The 15,064-nt window shown below is 35.3% G+C and overlaps 1 protein-coding gene across 1 annotated transcript in view; it reads left to right on the forward strand.

The window, feature by feature from the left end:
- The window catches only part of UGGT1 (UDP-glucose glycoprotein glucosyltransferase 1), a 98,533-nt gene that overhangs the window by 47,141 nt on the left and 36,328 nt on the right, over nt 1–15,064 (forward strand). The window contains 6 exon segments of the mRNA XM_027854658.1: nt 920–1,005; nt 4,684–4,819; nt 6,568–6,699; nt 11,151–11,315; nt 13,235–13,355; nt 14,728–14,826. Coding sequence (XP_027710459.1) covers nt 920–1,005; nt 4,684–4,819; nt 6,568–6,699; nt 11,151–11,315; nt 13,235–13,355; nt 14,728–14,826 — 739 coding nt within the window.

Below are 15,064 nucleotides of genomic sequence, written 5' to 3' on the forward strand. Positions count from 1 at the left end.
TTTTTTTTTTGGTAGAAATTGCTTTTTTGGAAAAATGAATTTTTCCTCCTTTAATAATTTTCCAATGGTGTACTTCAGTTTTTAATAATTATTTATCATCTTGCATCATTTTCATGTTTGTAGGGAGAGAAATTAGGAGATCTTATTTGGGTTTTTTTCTCCTTAACTCTGTTGCTCTCCCACATTGCCATCTTCTTCCCTAGATGAGTAGCCAGAAATCTATTTGGTGCATTAGCAAATAAAACTTCCCTAAAATGTAGAGGGGAAACCAAATCCTTTCACTAAAGTCTTCTCAATTTGCGTATTCCATTCCTGAAACTGCTTCTGAACTTCCTAGCCAAATTCCACTTGCCTTCTGTTTTTCTCTCTGTCCTCCATACTTTGGTTTTTGGTACCAGATGAATATTTAATGAATACTTGTCTTTTACTGGGCATAAAGATCATTTGTTTTTTAACCTGAGAAAGTTGGATAAAGCACTGAAATAGGACTCAACTTGGGGTACATTTGTGGCCTTGGGAAATGGTGCAGTGAAAAGAGTATGATTTAGAGACAAAGGGTTTGGGTTTAAATCTAGAATCTTCTATTTATTATTTATGTGATTTTGTACAGGTTCCCCTCTTGAACCCAAGTTTATTTATCTGTAAAATGTGGAGTTGAACCAAATAATCTCCAAGATTCCTTGCAACTTTGAATCCTGTGATCCTCTTACCTCACCCTTACCAAAGTTGTTTTTTTTTTTTATAATGAATGGAAAATGGTAGTGATGTCTATTTACCTGCCTTCTGAGATGTGTGATTTAAGGATAACTCTCAGGAAAGGTCATCTTTAATTATAAAGTTGTAATAATATTTTCAATCACATAGTGACTTATGTATAAATTATATTTACTAGTTCTTTTCAATTTTTCGTTGCCCACAGATTATCATAGTTGATCCAGCTCATGAAACTGCAGTAGAATTGATAAATGTAGCTGAAATGTTCCTCAGTAATCATATACCACTAAGGTAATAATACTGTGTTGCTGATTTTAGTATATGTATAACTGAGTTGAAATTTTGTTTCTCATTCTTAAATGATTTGATTAAAATCTAATACCAAATAATATGAAACAGTAGGATTAATGAATTGGGATTAATTGGTCATTGATGAAGAAAATGAGTATCTTTTTTGGCACAGAATATTTGAAATTTTTTGAGCAAAAGCTAGTTATCACTGGATGATTGAAAAATAACCCATTTGAAAATTTTTCATAGGCTTAGCCTTTTTTTTCATAGATATTCACATCACAAAAGATATTAATGTATTTGCAACAGATTGAGGACTTTGTCAGTTTCTGTAGGACCAAATATTGTTCATACCTGTTTGCAGAGACTTGTCAAATTAACAGTGAATTGTGTTTATCTAGAAACCTCGATTTTGTGAACAGGTAGCTTACATATCTAGTTTTTCAGTATATCATTTTTAAGAAATGCTTTCTTTTAACTTTACATGTTATTTGGACTTCTTTTTATTAATGCCTACAAAGTTAGATTTGCTAAAGTTTAATTTTTTAGAAATCATAAAGGTAAAATGTGTAATCTGTGTAATTCTTGTTGAATCGTCTGTTGTGTGCATAGCACTGGCACATAACCTTGGTGATAACATAGAAATAAAAGACACAGTCTATGCATCCCAGGAATTTAGCAATCATTTGGGAAAAGCAGATTACACACGTAAAAGAAACAGAGAACAATATAGGATGGTTTTAAAATTATTTCCTAGCTCACACATTCCCAGGTGCTGTAGGTATTCACATTAAAAAAAAAAAACAAGAACAAGCAGTTTGGAAAGGTTTTGTGGGAGAAATAGGGCTTGAGCTGGCTGGGCCTTAAAGAAAATAGCAAATTTGGTGCAGAAGAGAAGGAGTAGGGCTTTGTCAGATGGATATTTAACTACTGTATTAACACTGAAGTGAAGCAGTGGCCTATCTGAAAGGAAAAGCACAAGGGAAAGGCACAAAGGATCACTCAGCACACTGTCTTAGGCACATTCACTAAAGTCAGTCTTCCTTGAACTGAAGTATTCAACTAGTTGGAGTAGTAGTGGTAATAACAATGATAATAAATACATAATTTTATCTTTGTGACAGCCCTGGCAGATAGGTGCTATCAGTTTGTTTGGAAAGTAGAGTTTACAAAAGAGAGTAATATTTTAAAAGCCTAGAAATGTAATTGGGATTGGGTTGTGATGTGCTTTAAATGCTAACGTGAGGAGTTTGTATTCAATCTTAGAGGTAACAGTGAGCCACTGGATAAATTAGATCTTTTAAAACAGTGAATCAATAGGATTTTGTGAGGAATTGGATGTAGAGTTGAACTCGTGGGAAATAAAAAAGTTTGATGAAGGTTTTAGGCATGCTAATTTGAGGTAACAGTTGAACCATATTTCTTATTACCAGTATATTTTTTGGCAGAATAAAGTGTGATATTTTGCACGTGTTCCTTAAGTCCCTAATTGCTATACAAATTAGAGTGAGGGGGAAATTTTTTGCCTAACTGTGGGAGGAGTATTGTTCCACAGTTTATTTTTCACAAGTGTGACTGGTATTCGAGGTTTTCATTCTTCTTTATTTGGTGTGAAAAATGTTGACAGTCCAATAAAATGTGTTTGTAAAGAGCTTTGCCATATTATTGATTTGATTTATGCTGTAGATCAAAATATGAGACCCACTTTGTAGCGTAATGTAGGCCGCATTTCTTTAACTGTAATATTGAAAGCCTATAAAGTGGGTTTTATTCTTGTTCTACAACATTCACTTTATATGATAGAGTAAGGGATTGGACAAAAAATCATAGCAGTGTTAAGTGGACAGGAAATTGTCTCATTTTAAGCTTAGCTTCCTGATTACTTTTGCAGCTTTTATATGATTCAACTATACCACCTTACTAGTTTTGTTTTTTCTTTCCGCTGAATCACTGTGAAATGTGTATTTTATGTCTGGGTTCATCCCAAAAAGTTTTTAGCAGGGCTTGAGCTAGCTATTTTACCTTCATCTTTTAGAATATAACAAAACCATGAAATCATGCTATCAGAGAACTTGACTATTAAAATTCCAACGCTGTCTTAAGGAAATAGTTATTTTACTTGTTGCAAATAAAAATATTTTTCTTTTAAAGTTGAGAAAGTGTTTGTCTCTTATATAAACCTCTTATATAAAGGTTATCTTTAGCTAGGAACAAATATATAATAGTATATAAAATCATTAGAATTTGCTTTTCATATTTGCTGAAAGTGCTGGTTATTTCTAATGTACCACCATTGCTTATACCAATCCCACATTAAATTGTTTAATTTGTGTAAAATGTCAGATATTCCTGTTACAAAATATATATATATATATTTTAATGGAAATGCACAAATGTGCTACTCTTTTGTGAAAATATTTAGGATTATAGATTTAGAGGTTGTTTAGTCCAACCTCATTTTATAGGAGAGGAAAGTATGGCCCAGTGGGTTAGTGATTTGTCTGCTGTAACACAGGTAGAGTGGCAGAGCAAGGATTTGAGCCTAGGCCCTCTGACTTCAAGTCCACTGCCCTTGCCACTGGAGCATAAAGTCCTTTTTTTCTCCTTGTACACATGATCTTTTGCAGGTTACCTGTTTCATTACAGGCATTGTGGTGTTTGGGAAAGTTTAGAGGACTAGGAATCTAGACATTGAGGTTCTAGGCTTGGCTCTTCCTTCACCAAACTTCTACCACTCAGCCTTAGGGCAAGGCGCAGTGTCAGTTTCCTCATCTGTCAAAAAGGATGATAATATTTTTCACCATGTCTGCTTTGTAGAACTGTTGTAAGATTCTAATGAGATAATACTTGAAAAAGTGCTCTGAAATGTTAAAAAGCATTATACAAATAAGGTAGTCATTATTTCTTAATAATAGAATTGCTTTTAGAGTAGACACAACCAGGGCAACTTTCCCTTTTATAGCTGGATTGTATAGCTTTAAACAGGGCAGTCAGGTGGTAGAGTGAATATAGTGCTTGGTAGGCCTAAAATCAGGAAGACCTGAGTTCAGATGTGGCTTCAGACAATTATCAGCTGACTGGCGCTAGGCAAGTTACTTTGTCTCAGTTTCCTTAGCTGTAAAATGGGGATAATGATAGCACCTACTTCCCAGTAGGATTGAGGATCAAATGGGGTAATTATGAAGTGCTTGCCTTAGCACAGTGCCTGGTACAGAGTAAACACTATAGGAATGTTAGTTATTTTTATAATTATTATTACATTTTTGCTTTCTAAATGGAAGTCATTCTTGTATTCTGAGAATTCAGAATTTAATCCCATCCTCATCCCAGTGTAGCTCTGTCACTTTAAAATCCTGTGTACCCTAGTGAAGATTCTTCAGATCTATACTTTTTGTTCATCTTCAGCTTTAATAAATACTCCCTGTTCCCCCAAACTTTGCCTAGTCATATTTCTTTACTCTCTACTCCTCTCCCTTTCAAGTCTAATCCTAGCTTTGAATGTGACATAGTATATGTTGTATGTGCATAATGGTATATATATGTAATTCATTCCCAAGTAAGTTTTTTTTTTAAGGAAATATTTTCATCATTGGTTAATTGTAATCATTGAATTCGATATAAAAGATATACTTTACAAAATAGTTGACTTCCTTGAGATAAATACTTATTTCCCCACAGAATTGGTTTAATATTTGTGGTTAATGACTCTGAAGATGTTGATGGGATGCAGGATGCTGGAGTGGCCGTTCTTAGAGCATATAATTATGTTGCACAAGATGTGGATGATTATCATGCCTTCCAGACTTTGATATCGGTAGGTTTTCATTTAAGGTGGTAAAAGTTTATGTCTAATGTATAATTAATTAATAATTAATTAATTATAATTAATGTATAAATTAATGTATAATTTTTAAAAGTCTGCAGTATAAAAGGATACTATAGTTCTCAAACGTGAGAAGGAGAGTATTGCTTTTTTTACAATTACATATGAAGTAATTGTTCTTGTAGAAATGCACACGTGTACCACTCCTCAGTGCAGGAATTTAAGATCATAGTTTTAGAAATTGTCTGGTCTAGTGCCCACATTTTACGGGTGAGAAAAATGTAAATTGCTCCTCTTCTGGTAAGAAGGGTACCTTCTTCCCTTTTAAAGGTTCATGCATCTGTAAGATACCACATCATAGTCTTTTTTCTTAAGGGAGTCAAAACTGCTAATCATATTTGACTGTGGCAAATTTAGTGGTGGCATTCTGTGGCTTTGAAAGCAGAGATGTTGAGAAACAGTTTTTCCCAATAGAGAATTGTGTTTTAGGCTAATAAATTATGTATTTTGAGAAGTATCAAAATACATGATGTATAAAGATAGGACATTGTTAGTCTCAGATTTACCTGACTTAATCTGAATGCTTGCTGAAATAGTAAGATGACATGCGGTAAACAATTTTCAAATTCAACTCAGGAAGCATTTGGGTGCATGCTAAGTGCTTGGGATACAAAGACAAAAAATAAATAGCTTCTGCTCTCAAGAAACTTACTGCTTGGTATCTTAGGCAAATGTTATCATTTTTCTTCATATGTTCATATTTTAGTGACTAATTAACATATCAAAGCCAAGATTCATTCTCTCTGACTGGATTTTCCCAGTCAATTGGCATTTTAGAAATGACGTCAAATGTGTATATTTGCACATTTAGAAACAAAATCTTTATGATTTGTTCTCCACCTTTTCCTTTTTCCTCATTTTAAATGTTAAAAAGACATCAGTAACTATTGTTTGTAGTTTAGCATTAACTTAATTGAGCCATGTTCATAACATATAAACCATTATTTTGGCTTTTTTTGCAGTTTATTTTTAAGTGTCATGGTAGTTTAATGTTCAGATATTTATAGTTTACAGATTCATTAAAATTAGTTTAGCGTTGACACTTTAAAAGGTTCCTAAAGTGAATAAATTTGTAAATAATTGCTACTAATACCTTGCTCGAAAATTTCTTTATTTTTAGAGTTTGGTCTTTCTTGATGGGAAAAGTGTAATTTTAATTTTTAGAAAAATTAAAAATTTCATAAGCAGATAGGTCAGTTTTTTATATCTGCATGTTTTGTTGGGGTTTATCTAATTATATTACACAGCAATTTACATAAATTAAAATGTATGATTTTGGGAATTTTCAGTGTTTACTCTAAAGAAGGAATCTTTAGGGAGTTTGGGAGAAAGGAGAATTAAACTTAATTAATAAACCTCAGAATTGATGATTTAAATCTTTATACAAAAGGAACACTTTTCTCAGCTTCCTGCTATGCTATTGAAAGAAAATTGGCCTGAGAATGACATTCATTCTACTTCAGCTAGGTATTTTTCTTTTTTTTTCTTTTTTTTTGGGGGGTGTGGGCTAGGCAATGGGGTTAAGTGACTTGCCCAGGGTCACACAGCTAGTAAGTGTTATGTGTCTGAGGCTGGATTTGAACTCAGGTCCTCCTGAATCCAGGGCCGGAGCTCTATCCACTGTGTTAGCTAGGTATTTTTAAAGTATAAAACTAAGCTTTTTTTTTTTTTCTCCTCAGATATATAACAAGGTAAAAACTGGAGAAAAGGTGAAAGTTGAACATGTTGTCAGTGTTCTGCAGAAGAATTATCCATATGTGGAAATAAATAGTATTTTGGGGATTGACTCTGCCTTTGATCAAAATCGGAAGGTAAAAGATTTATTGGTATTTCTTTTTCATTTGACTTATTTTCTCTTTTCTCTTTCTTTCATAGAAGAATTTTATGGCATAACATGGAGGACAGAAAACTTGAAAATTTTTCAGGGTTTGCGTGTGTCAGAATGTGAATGTTGGTTGTAGATTTCAGTCTTATGAAGAAAAAAGAGGCCATTCTGGCTGTTGGAGTGTTGAATGGGAAAATATTCAGTTTTGTGCAGATCAATTGATAATTTGATTAGTATGTATAGATTGTAAGGCTTTTGGCACAGTTCTCTGTTGAGTGTTGTTTTTTTTTTCCAGCCAAAGACAAGGTTTATTAGAACATCGTCATATTGGGCAGACTTTTAAGGAGTCTGAACATTAGTAAGCTATTGGCTAGATTATGAGAATCTGAGCCGTGGCTAGATTTTAAGAATCTAAGCTGTGGCTAGATTATAAGAATCCAGCCTTGGCTAGATTATAAGAATCTAAGCAATGGCTAGATTTTAGGAATCTGAGCAGTGGCTAGATTATAAGAATCTAAGCACCTTAATGGAGACAAGATGGACCTTATATACAGAAAGATTGTGGGAGGGATCCAGCAATGGCCAAATAGTCTGTGAGGTAATAGAATTCCAGAGACCTGGACCATATGGCCAAGAGACAATGGAGAAATGGCCTGGGGCCATAGGGAGGTCCACAGTGAAAGGCCAGTTGATGGGATTATAGCCTCAGGGGAACGCCAGAGATTTGGCCATGTGGGGAAGTCCAGGATTTTTCCTTTCTGGGACCCAGATCCCAACCCCATCATTCCCCCCTCAAACAAATGGGACCCAAATTCTTTTGGAGTAAGGGGCAAAGGTCTCGGTTTCTGAAACTGCTTCCTGCTGGCAAGGGACGTAGAACTGTCCCTGCCTCGAGGGGTTCCCAAAGAGGAGGTTGACTGGAACCGAGCACAGGCTGCAGGGAACGATGCGGGGACGTTGGTGGTATTTTCTGTTTGCTGCCAACTGTAGGTGAATGGCCTTTAGTCTGGAAGACACAAATCTGACAGAAAAAAACTGCAGGGCCCAGATATAAAACAGGGACTAGATTTAGGGCCCAACTTTGAGAGGATAAAACATCCTTAGCTCTGTTTGGACTCAGATAATTCAGTTTTCCAACCCTGCAGTGTCAAATCCACCTCATAGCCAGACTCAGGAATAGCCAGGTGGGTAACATTCCCTTTCAAATGAACATAATGGGGAAACTGAGCCAGGAGGATCCCATCTTAGACTGAGGCTAAAATTATCCTCTCAGCTTTTCCCGATGCTGACTTCCCAATAGTATCACCTTCTCTGAGTACCTTGTGGTATTTCTCTGAGTAGCTTGTGGCATTTCTCTCAGATGTTGGATTATTGATTATCAATGGATTATGACCCATCAGACAACTCAAAATAAAATCCTATGAGCTTTTACCTCAAACAGCAAGTTTTACTAATCACAGCTTAGGAAAAACTTTTCCAAGATTTACATCTCAAACTTAAATTTGTCCTGGTGTAAAAAACCCAATCATTAGAAATTTTTATACACTTGCAAATTCTCAGCAAGCCATACGCAACCCAAACAAACTTTTTGGCTAGTTTACACATTAAAACAATAACCAACAATAGTAAATTATTTTAGCAGTAACCAAATTATGAAAAGTTGCTTGACATAGCTGATGCAGAAAGTTAAGTTCAGCAATTTGAAACTTGAAACAAATCCATTACCAGTCAGGTGACTTCAGTTTTGTTAAATGCACTTACAAATTACTTTACACAGAGAATCAACATCTCATCATTAACAATTAAAACTAAACTTTAAAAGAGCGTGCTTACCCAAGTTTGGAGGCTAGCTTCATTACCTTGAGCAGGATGTGCTGAACCTGGGTGATGCTTCCAGGCAAAGGTTGCCCCAGAGCCCAAGGCCATTGCCAGTGGGGCCCATGCTGTAGCTGCTGGCCCCCCTCCTTCCTTTTCCCCAGGTGGGGGAGGGCGAAATCAAAAGTGAGGGGTAAAGTCTTTTCCTGTGAGAGGGGTTAACAGATACCCTCTTGACTCAAGCTAAGGGAGTGGGAGAAAAGAGTGACCAGGGTTATAAAGAGGAGTTCTAAACTCCTTAATGATCAATCACAAAACGTCCAGAATCTGCGAAGATATTTTTAGCTGTTCTAACTTTCCCTGTAACCTCCATGAAGGAGGATTCAGAGATGCAGAGGGAAGGGAGTAAGTAAGCCTCAGAGAACCAAAAAGCGACTGCAGTTTTCCCCAATTCCCTAGCACTGAGGGAATTAACAGGTACACTCCCAGATAGGGCATCCATCCTTGTCCTCTATGCTTTGGAAGGTGTACTCAGGTCCATGGCCTCGAACCAATCCAGTGGACCAAGAGCCTGAGAGTATCAGGCCCAAGTGTGAGACAGCCTCGTAACTGTCTGCCAGAAAAGCACCTCTAAGCCTTGGTGCTTGGAGAGCAACCCTAAACTGCAGAGCAAGAAAGGGAGGGATTGGAGGCTTACATACCTTCCAGTCTTGGCTGGAGAAGAACTTGGGGTTAGGCAGTTTTCCCGTATAGGCCACCAAAATGATGCGGTTTAGGGATTCAGGGGTCCTGGGACTCCAAAATCACAAAGATAAAAGAGTTTGACCCAAGCCTTTCCAGCCAAAGACAAGGTTTATTAGAACACCATCATATTGGGCAGACTCTTAAGGAATCTGAACATGGGTAAGCAGTGGCTAGATTTTAGGAATCTGAGCTGTGGCTAGATTATAAGAATCCAAGTCGTGGCTAGATTATAAGAATCCAACTTTGGCTAGATTATAAGAATCTAAGCCTCTGTTGAGTGTTTCAGTAAAAATTAGAACTTAAAGTTTGGGTAATGCAGCAATAGAAGGAGTATGGAATTTGATGTAGGACTTTAGCTGACTGCTGTTTTGGTGATTGTGCAGTCTTAGTCTAAGAATGATCTTAGGGAGAAAGGAAAGCACTATGCTAGGACAAGTAAATGTCAAAATACTGGAAAAAAATTATGGTTACAAGGATGCATTTTTTGTTTAAAGTTATTAATTTTCATTTAATTATTCAATAGGCATTTTAAAATCACCTGCAATGTGTAAAGCATTGTGCTAGAAGATGCGATAGGTTGGTCAGTAGTTAGGTAGGTAGATAGATAGATAGATAGATCAATCTACAATTTATAGATACAAACATACATACATATATTACATATATTTGAGGTTTGTAAAATGTTTTACATGCTTTTAATCATTTGATCCTTACATTTGGTATTCCTGTGAACCTGGTGTTAGAGGTATTATTGTCTCCCTTTTACACATGAGGAAACCCAGGCTTAGCAAAATGAAGTGATTTGCTCATTGCCATGCAGATAGTAAAATCAGAGATGTGGTTTGAACCCATGTCTCTGCTGGTTTCTACTCTGTATATTGCATCATTCTGCCTTCATATATCATGGGATCCAAAAACAAAAGGAAAAAAGAGCTCCCTCAAGAAATTTTTATTTTCTTCTATCTCTGTGAAATTCATTCATTTTTCAGGTAGTATAGGATGATCATAATGGCTTAAATTAGATATCCAAGGAATAGAAAAACAAAATACTTAGGAGTAAGTGGAACAACACAAAATTGGGCAATATAATATCTGTGTATTTTAGACTGGCAAATTCCTGGATGTACTATATAGGATATATATGATACATTTGAAAAGAAGTTTTAATAAAGTTTCATTAAATGAAAAGAAAATTAATAGGGGCAAAAAAGTAATGTCTAAATAAATGTAGGTTAAATGTCTCTAGATGCCTACTGAAAGGATATACTCATACTATGGAGGTGTGGACCTGTGAATTTATTGTTTTAAGAAACAGTGTATAGAAATTCCACCTGCAAATATCGATGAACAAGATGTTTATAATTTGTAGTCTTAGAGAGTTGCTTGAGGAACTGAAAGGTTAAATGAGTTGTTCATGTTTGCTTAGCTAATATGTATCAAGAGACAGGATTTGTGCTTAGGTCTTTCCAAATCTAAAACCAAGCCTTTTTTTATGTTACACCATGTTGACTTTCAAATTCGTTCTAAGATACCACAAATGCTGCCTCCAGACAAATAATGGGGACTCTCCTCAGTGATGGCTGTGGGCACTAGGCTGAAAATAGGATTGATGGTCGATTGTGGGATTTGCTTCAGGGTCATAGCTATCTCCATTCCAGTTGGAAGGGCAGTAGTGATGGTTTTATGTGCCTGACATATAGCTAACTACCTTTTGTCCCACCCGAAAGATGATTTCAGGCAACTGGTAATATGGTTAAAGGTTTGATTATTATCATAATCTTTCTTGCCTAGAATATTTGTAGAATGAGGGTAGGTTTTTTTTCCCCCTTTTGCCTCACAAAATCCTCAAGCTTTCTTGTCTTCTTGTGTTTATTACAGGAAGGAAGAGCTTACTATGAGCAGACAGGAGTGGGTCCTTTGCCAGTTGTGCTGTTTAATGGCATGCCATATGAAAAGGATCAGCTGGATGCAGATGAACTGGAAACCATCACAATGCATAAAATCCTGGAGACTACAAGCATCTTCCAAAGAGCTGTGTACTTGGTGTGTGAAGATTCTGAGCTGGATTTGGGTTCAGTGTGATCTCTTTTTTATTAAGTTCTAGTTTTTGTAGTTTGCCATAAAATTCTTCAAGCAGTGGAGTTTTACATACCCCAGTAGCAGTTGTTTTTAGATTCCCAGCAGGATGGCTGCTATTAATCTCTTCAGGAGCTTTCACTAAGAATGTTGAATTTGAAATGGCAAATGCTTTGAGATTTGGCATTAGTTAGCACATTGAAAGTAATAGTTTTCTCAAAGGATTTTTTTTCCCATACTATATAAGTTTTTTGATTTAGGACAATTGCCTAGAAATTAGAAAAAATAATTAAAAATTAAAAGTAAAATTGCTGTAGTATGAGTGGTTGACATGAATATATTTCAGAAATGGTTTGGTTATTGTGTTCAGTATTGTGTTCAAATAAAAAAATTGTTCCCAAGTAAAATCTATGGACCTCACCAAATCTAAGTAAGGTAAAATTTTGGTGAATATGTTCTCTCTCTTAGAATTTCCTCTTCATGATTATAATTCAATTTGTTTCATCAAACAGTTGCTTTCTTATTTTTAGGTACTGCTCTCAGAGTGAAAGCTTAAGTTCATGATTCTCTACTGAGTGATATTTGTTTTAGTTGCTCAGAGTCAGAAGCAACTTGAGGAATAATCTTATCACTGCTTTAAGGGAACACAGTAAAATAGTTGGAACTCCTCAGATATTCATGCTTTAATTTTATGTCTGTATATCAGTATTGTGGAACGTGACAGTTCAGAGGAAATAATTTTCTTTCTAAGACATTTGACTTGTTGTTTAGAATAATAACCTTAAATTTCCTCTAATTGCCATGCTTTTTCTTTATTTCTTATTTCTCTTGTTGAAAGTTTGGGTTAGGCTTATTTAATTTGTATCAACACATCTGAAATGATTAGTCACAGTGTGTGTATGCCTGCACTGTGTCCTGCAAATGTTTATTTAACCTTTGATAGTAAATTTTTTTTTTAATAGGAGAGCAGGTTCAAATTCACAGATTGTGCTTGTGATTGTGCTACCTCAAGAATTTGTTCTTGGTATTGGGCTAAGGAGATAGAATTAGCACTTACCAAAAGAAAAGTCTAAACTAGATTCTTGAATAGAATTTGAAATAGAATTTGAATTCTATTATTCTTCTTTTAAAAAATCTATTAGGGGTAGCTAGGTGTCACAGTAGATAGAGCACCGGCCCTGGATTCAGGAGGACCCGAGTTCAAATCTGACCTCAGACACATAACACTTACTAGCTGTGTGACCTTGGGCAGGTCACTTAACCCCATTGCCTAGCCCCCCAAAAAAACAGAACAAAACAAAAAAAATATATTAGTCATAAAATATATTAATTTTTTAAAACTTTGCAAACATTACTATCACTATGGATCCTACTTTTTGGAGAATTTCATTAGTGAGCATAATTATTGTAATGAATTAATAAAATGTGTTTGGAAAAGAAGAGAAAACTTTATTTAGAAGCAGAGGTGATTTTAGCCATTCTTTCTCTCTTAAAAATAAAAGACATTTGCTAGAGAATCTTTTCTCCAAAGATAATACATTGACAATTCCATTCACACTAAGTCTTTAAAAAGTTGAAGACTAAGATCACAGTTCTACAGCTTTCTGCTCTCCCCAATTTGTACTTTGATTCTTCCCTCTAGAGAAAAGCTAAAATAAAAAAACAAAAAACAACTACTTACTCTTAAATTCTTTTAACGTCATTGTAGTGAACATGGATTTAAGTAGGGCAGGAGGCCACATTTTTCTGCACTGTGTTTGTATCCTGTTAGAGTTTAGGAGGAGTTTACTTATACAAAAAGTTACTTATAAGATTTTTCCATCTTTGATTTTCTTGTAAACCTATTATAATGGCAATGCTTTAACTGGTCTTTATATTTTCTCTAGGGTGAACTGTCTCACGATCAAGATGTGGTTGAATATGTCATGAACCAGCCCAATGTTGTTCCACGAATCAATTCCAGAATTTTGACAGCTGAGCGGCAGTATCTGGATTTAACAGCAACTAGTAAGGGCCATCTTCTTTAACAATTATAGAATAAGAGGCACTTTCAGAATCTTATGCTGATTAAACTGGGGACCTTTCAAGTTGAAGTTATATTTATTGCTGCCTCTCTAAAATTGTAAGTTCAAAGTACAAAGCAAGAATATCATTGATGTCTGAGAGCCCTTCCCCCTGCAAACTTGTGGAAGCTGTTTTTTAAGCTTTTAAATTTCAAAGATTTTCTTTCTATCCTTTCCCTCTCATCATGGTACCCTCCTGCTACTCAAGCCACCAAAAAAGAAAAAAAGAGACACAGGAATAAATTCCTTAGAAAACAGATGACTTGTAAAATATTTTTTTTAAAATACCCAGTGCTATATAAATACCAATTAATGGAATTATTCATAAGAATAATATAATATAATGTTGACTTCCCTGAAAGTCAGCATGTAAGGGATGCCCTTTCTTTATCTTCCCTTTACTTTAACCTGTCACCCTGAGGCATGTAGCTCTGAACTGAGGACCTTAGAATACCTAAACCTGGGACATTTATTTTGAATACCTCTTAGCAACTGTAACCTTACTTTAAGCTTAGCTTTGTTGGCTTCTTCCTTGGGTGTACTCTTAAGCATTTAAATATCCAACTTAAAAGTGCTGTGGGGAGTCTTATCACTTGTTATTATGGTGGCCATGAAGGCTCATTCAGAGAACCAAAAAAGATTCAGTTCCAGTAATATAACAAGCCCATGATATGTCTGCAAGGCCTGGAAGGGCTAAACTAAATACGAATTGGTAGGGAGTTTGCGAAAGTAGAAAGGATGGTCAGTATTTCAGATGGGATAAAAGAAATAGGACTTTTGGAGGGGTGGTGCTTGATAGAATATATTAGTGATTAGAGAGGGTGGGCAGATTAGTTAATTAATGGAGGAGCTTGTAGAGTTGGCTATTGTCAAGTTTCCACTTACCTGTCTAGTCCACCTCATTGCCTCACAACAGGATTAGTTTTATACTCGCTTCTTAAATGATCTTATCGATTCTACTCTTACCATTTGTCTGTCCTTCTAACACACCACAACCAAATAAACCTTGAGACATTAATTTCTTTACACTGCTACTGTTCCCATGCCCCAAACCCCTCACTAATTCCTCTCTGTAAAGTCTCTTTCTCTCCTCCCCCAAGTAGGTATTTATGTTTGTGTATGTATAATATGATATGCTGTACGTGGTTTCATTTTACTTTAAAAGAAAAGCCCCCTGAGAAGGCAGAGACCATTTTATAAGCACGTTATACTTCTCATTTCAAATAAACAACAAAATCCTATCCTATCTCATAATGCTAATAAGAAATATTTGTATGTGACATGAGTGTAAATCTCTGTTATTTTTTCCTTTTCAGATAACTTTTTTGTGGATGATTATGCTAGATTTTCTCTTTTGGATTCACAAGATAAGACTGCAGCTGTAGCCAATAGTATGACCTATTTGACAAAGAAAGGTAATCACTTTGGATCTTATCTTTGATTCAATATATATTTGGTAATTGTGACAATAGTTTTTATCATCTCCTGGGAAAGATGCTATGAAATTTCATTTGGTAACATTTCAAACAGTAATTTTGAGTTCATTGTAAGAACTGATTGATGGATTGAAAATGGTTAATTCATTATTGTAGGTTATTATCTATTTCCCAGAATTATTTAGAGAAACTCAGTCATTGAAAGCTTTATTTGTAT

This window comes from Vombatus ursinus, unplaced genomic scaffold (assembly GCF_900497805.2).
Source record: "Vombatus ursinus unplaced genomic scaffold, bare-nosed wombat genome assembly UNPS02010548.1, whole genome shotgun sequence".
Lineage (NCBI taxonomy): Eukaryota > Metazoa > Chordata > Mammalia > Diprotodontia > Vombatidae > Vombatus > Vombatus ursinus.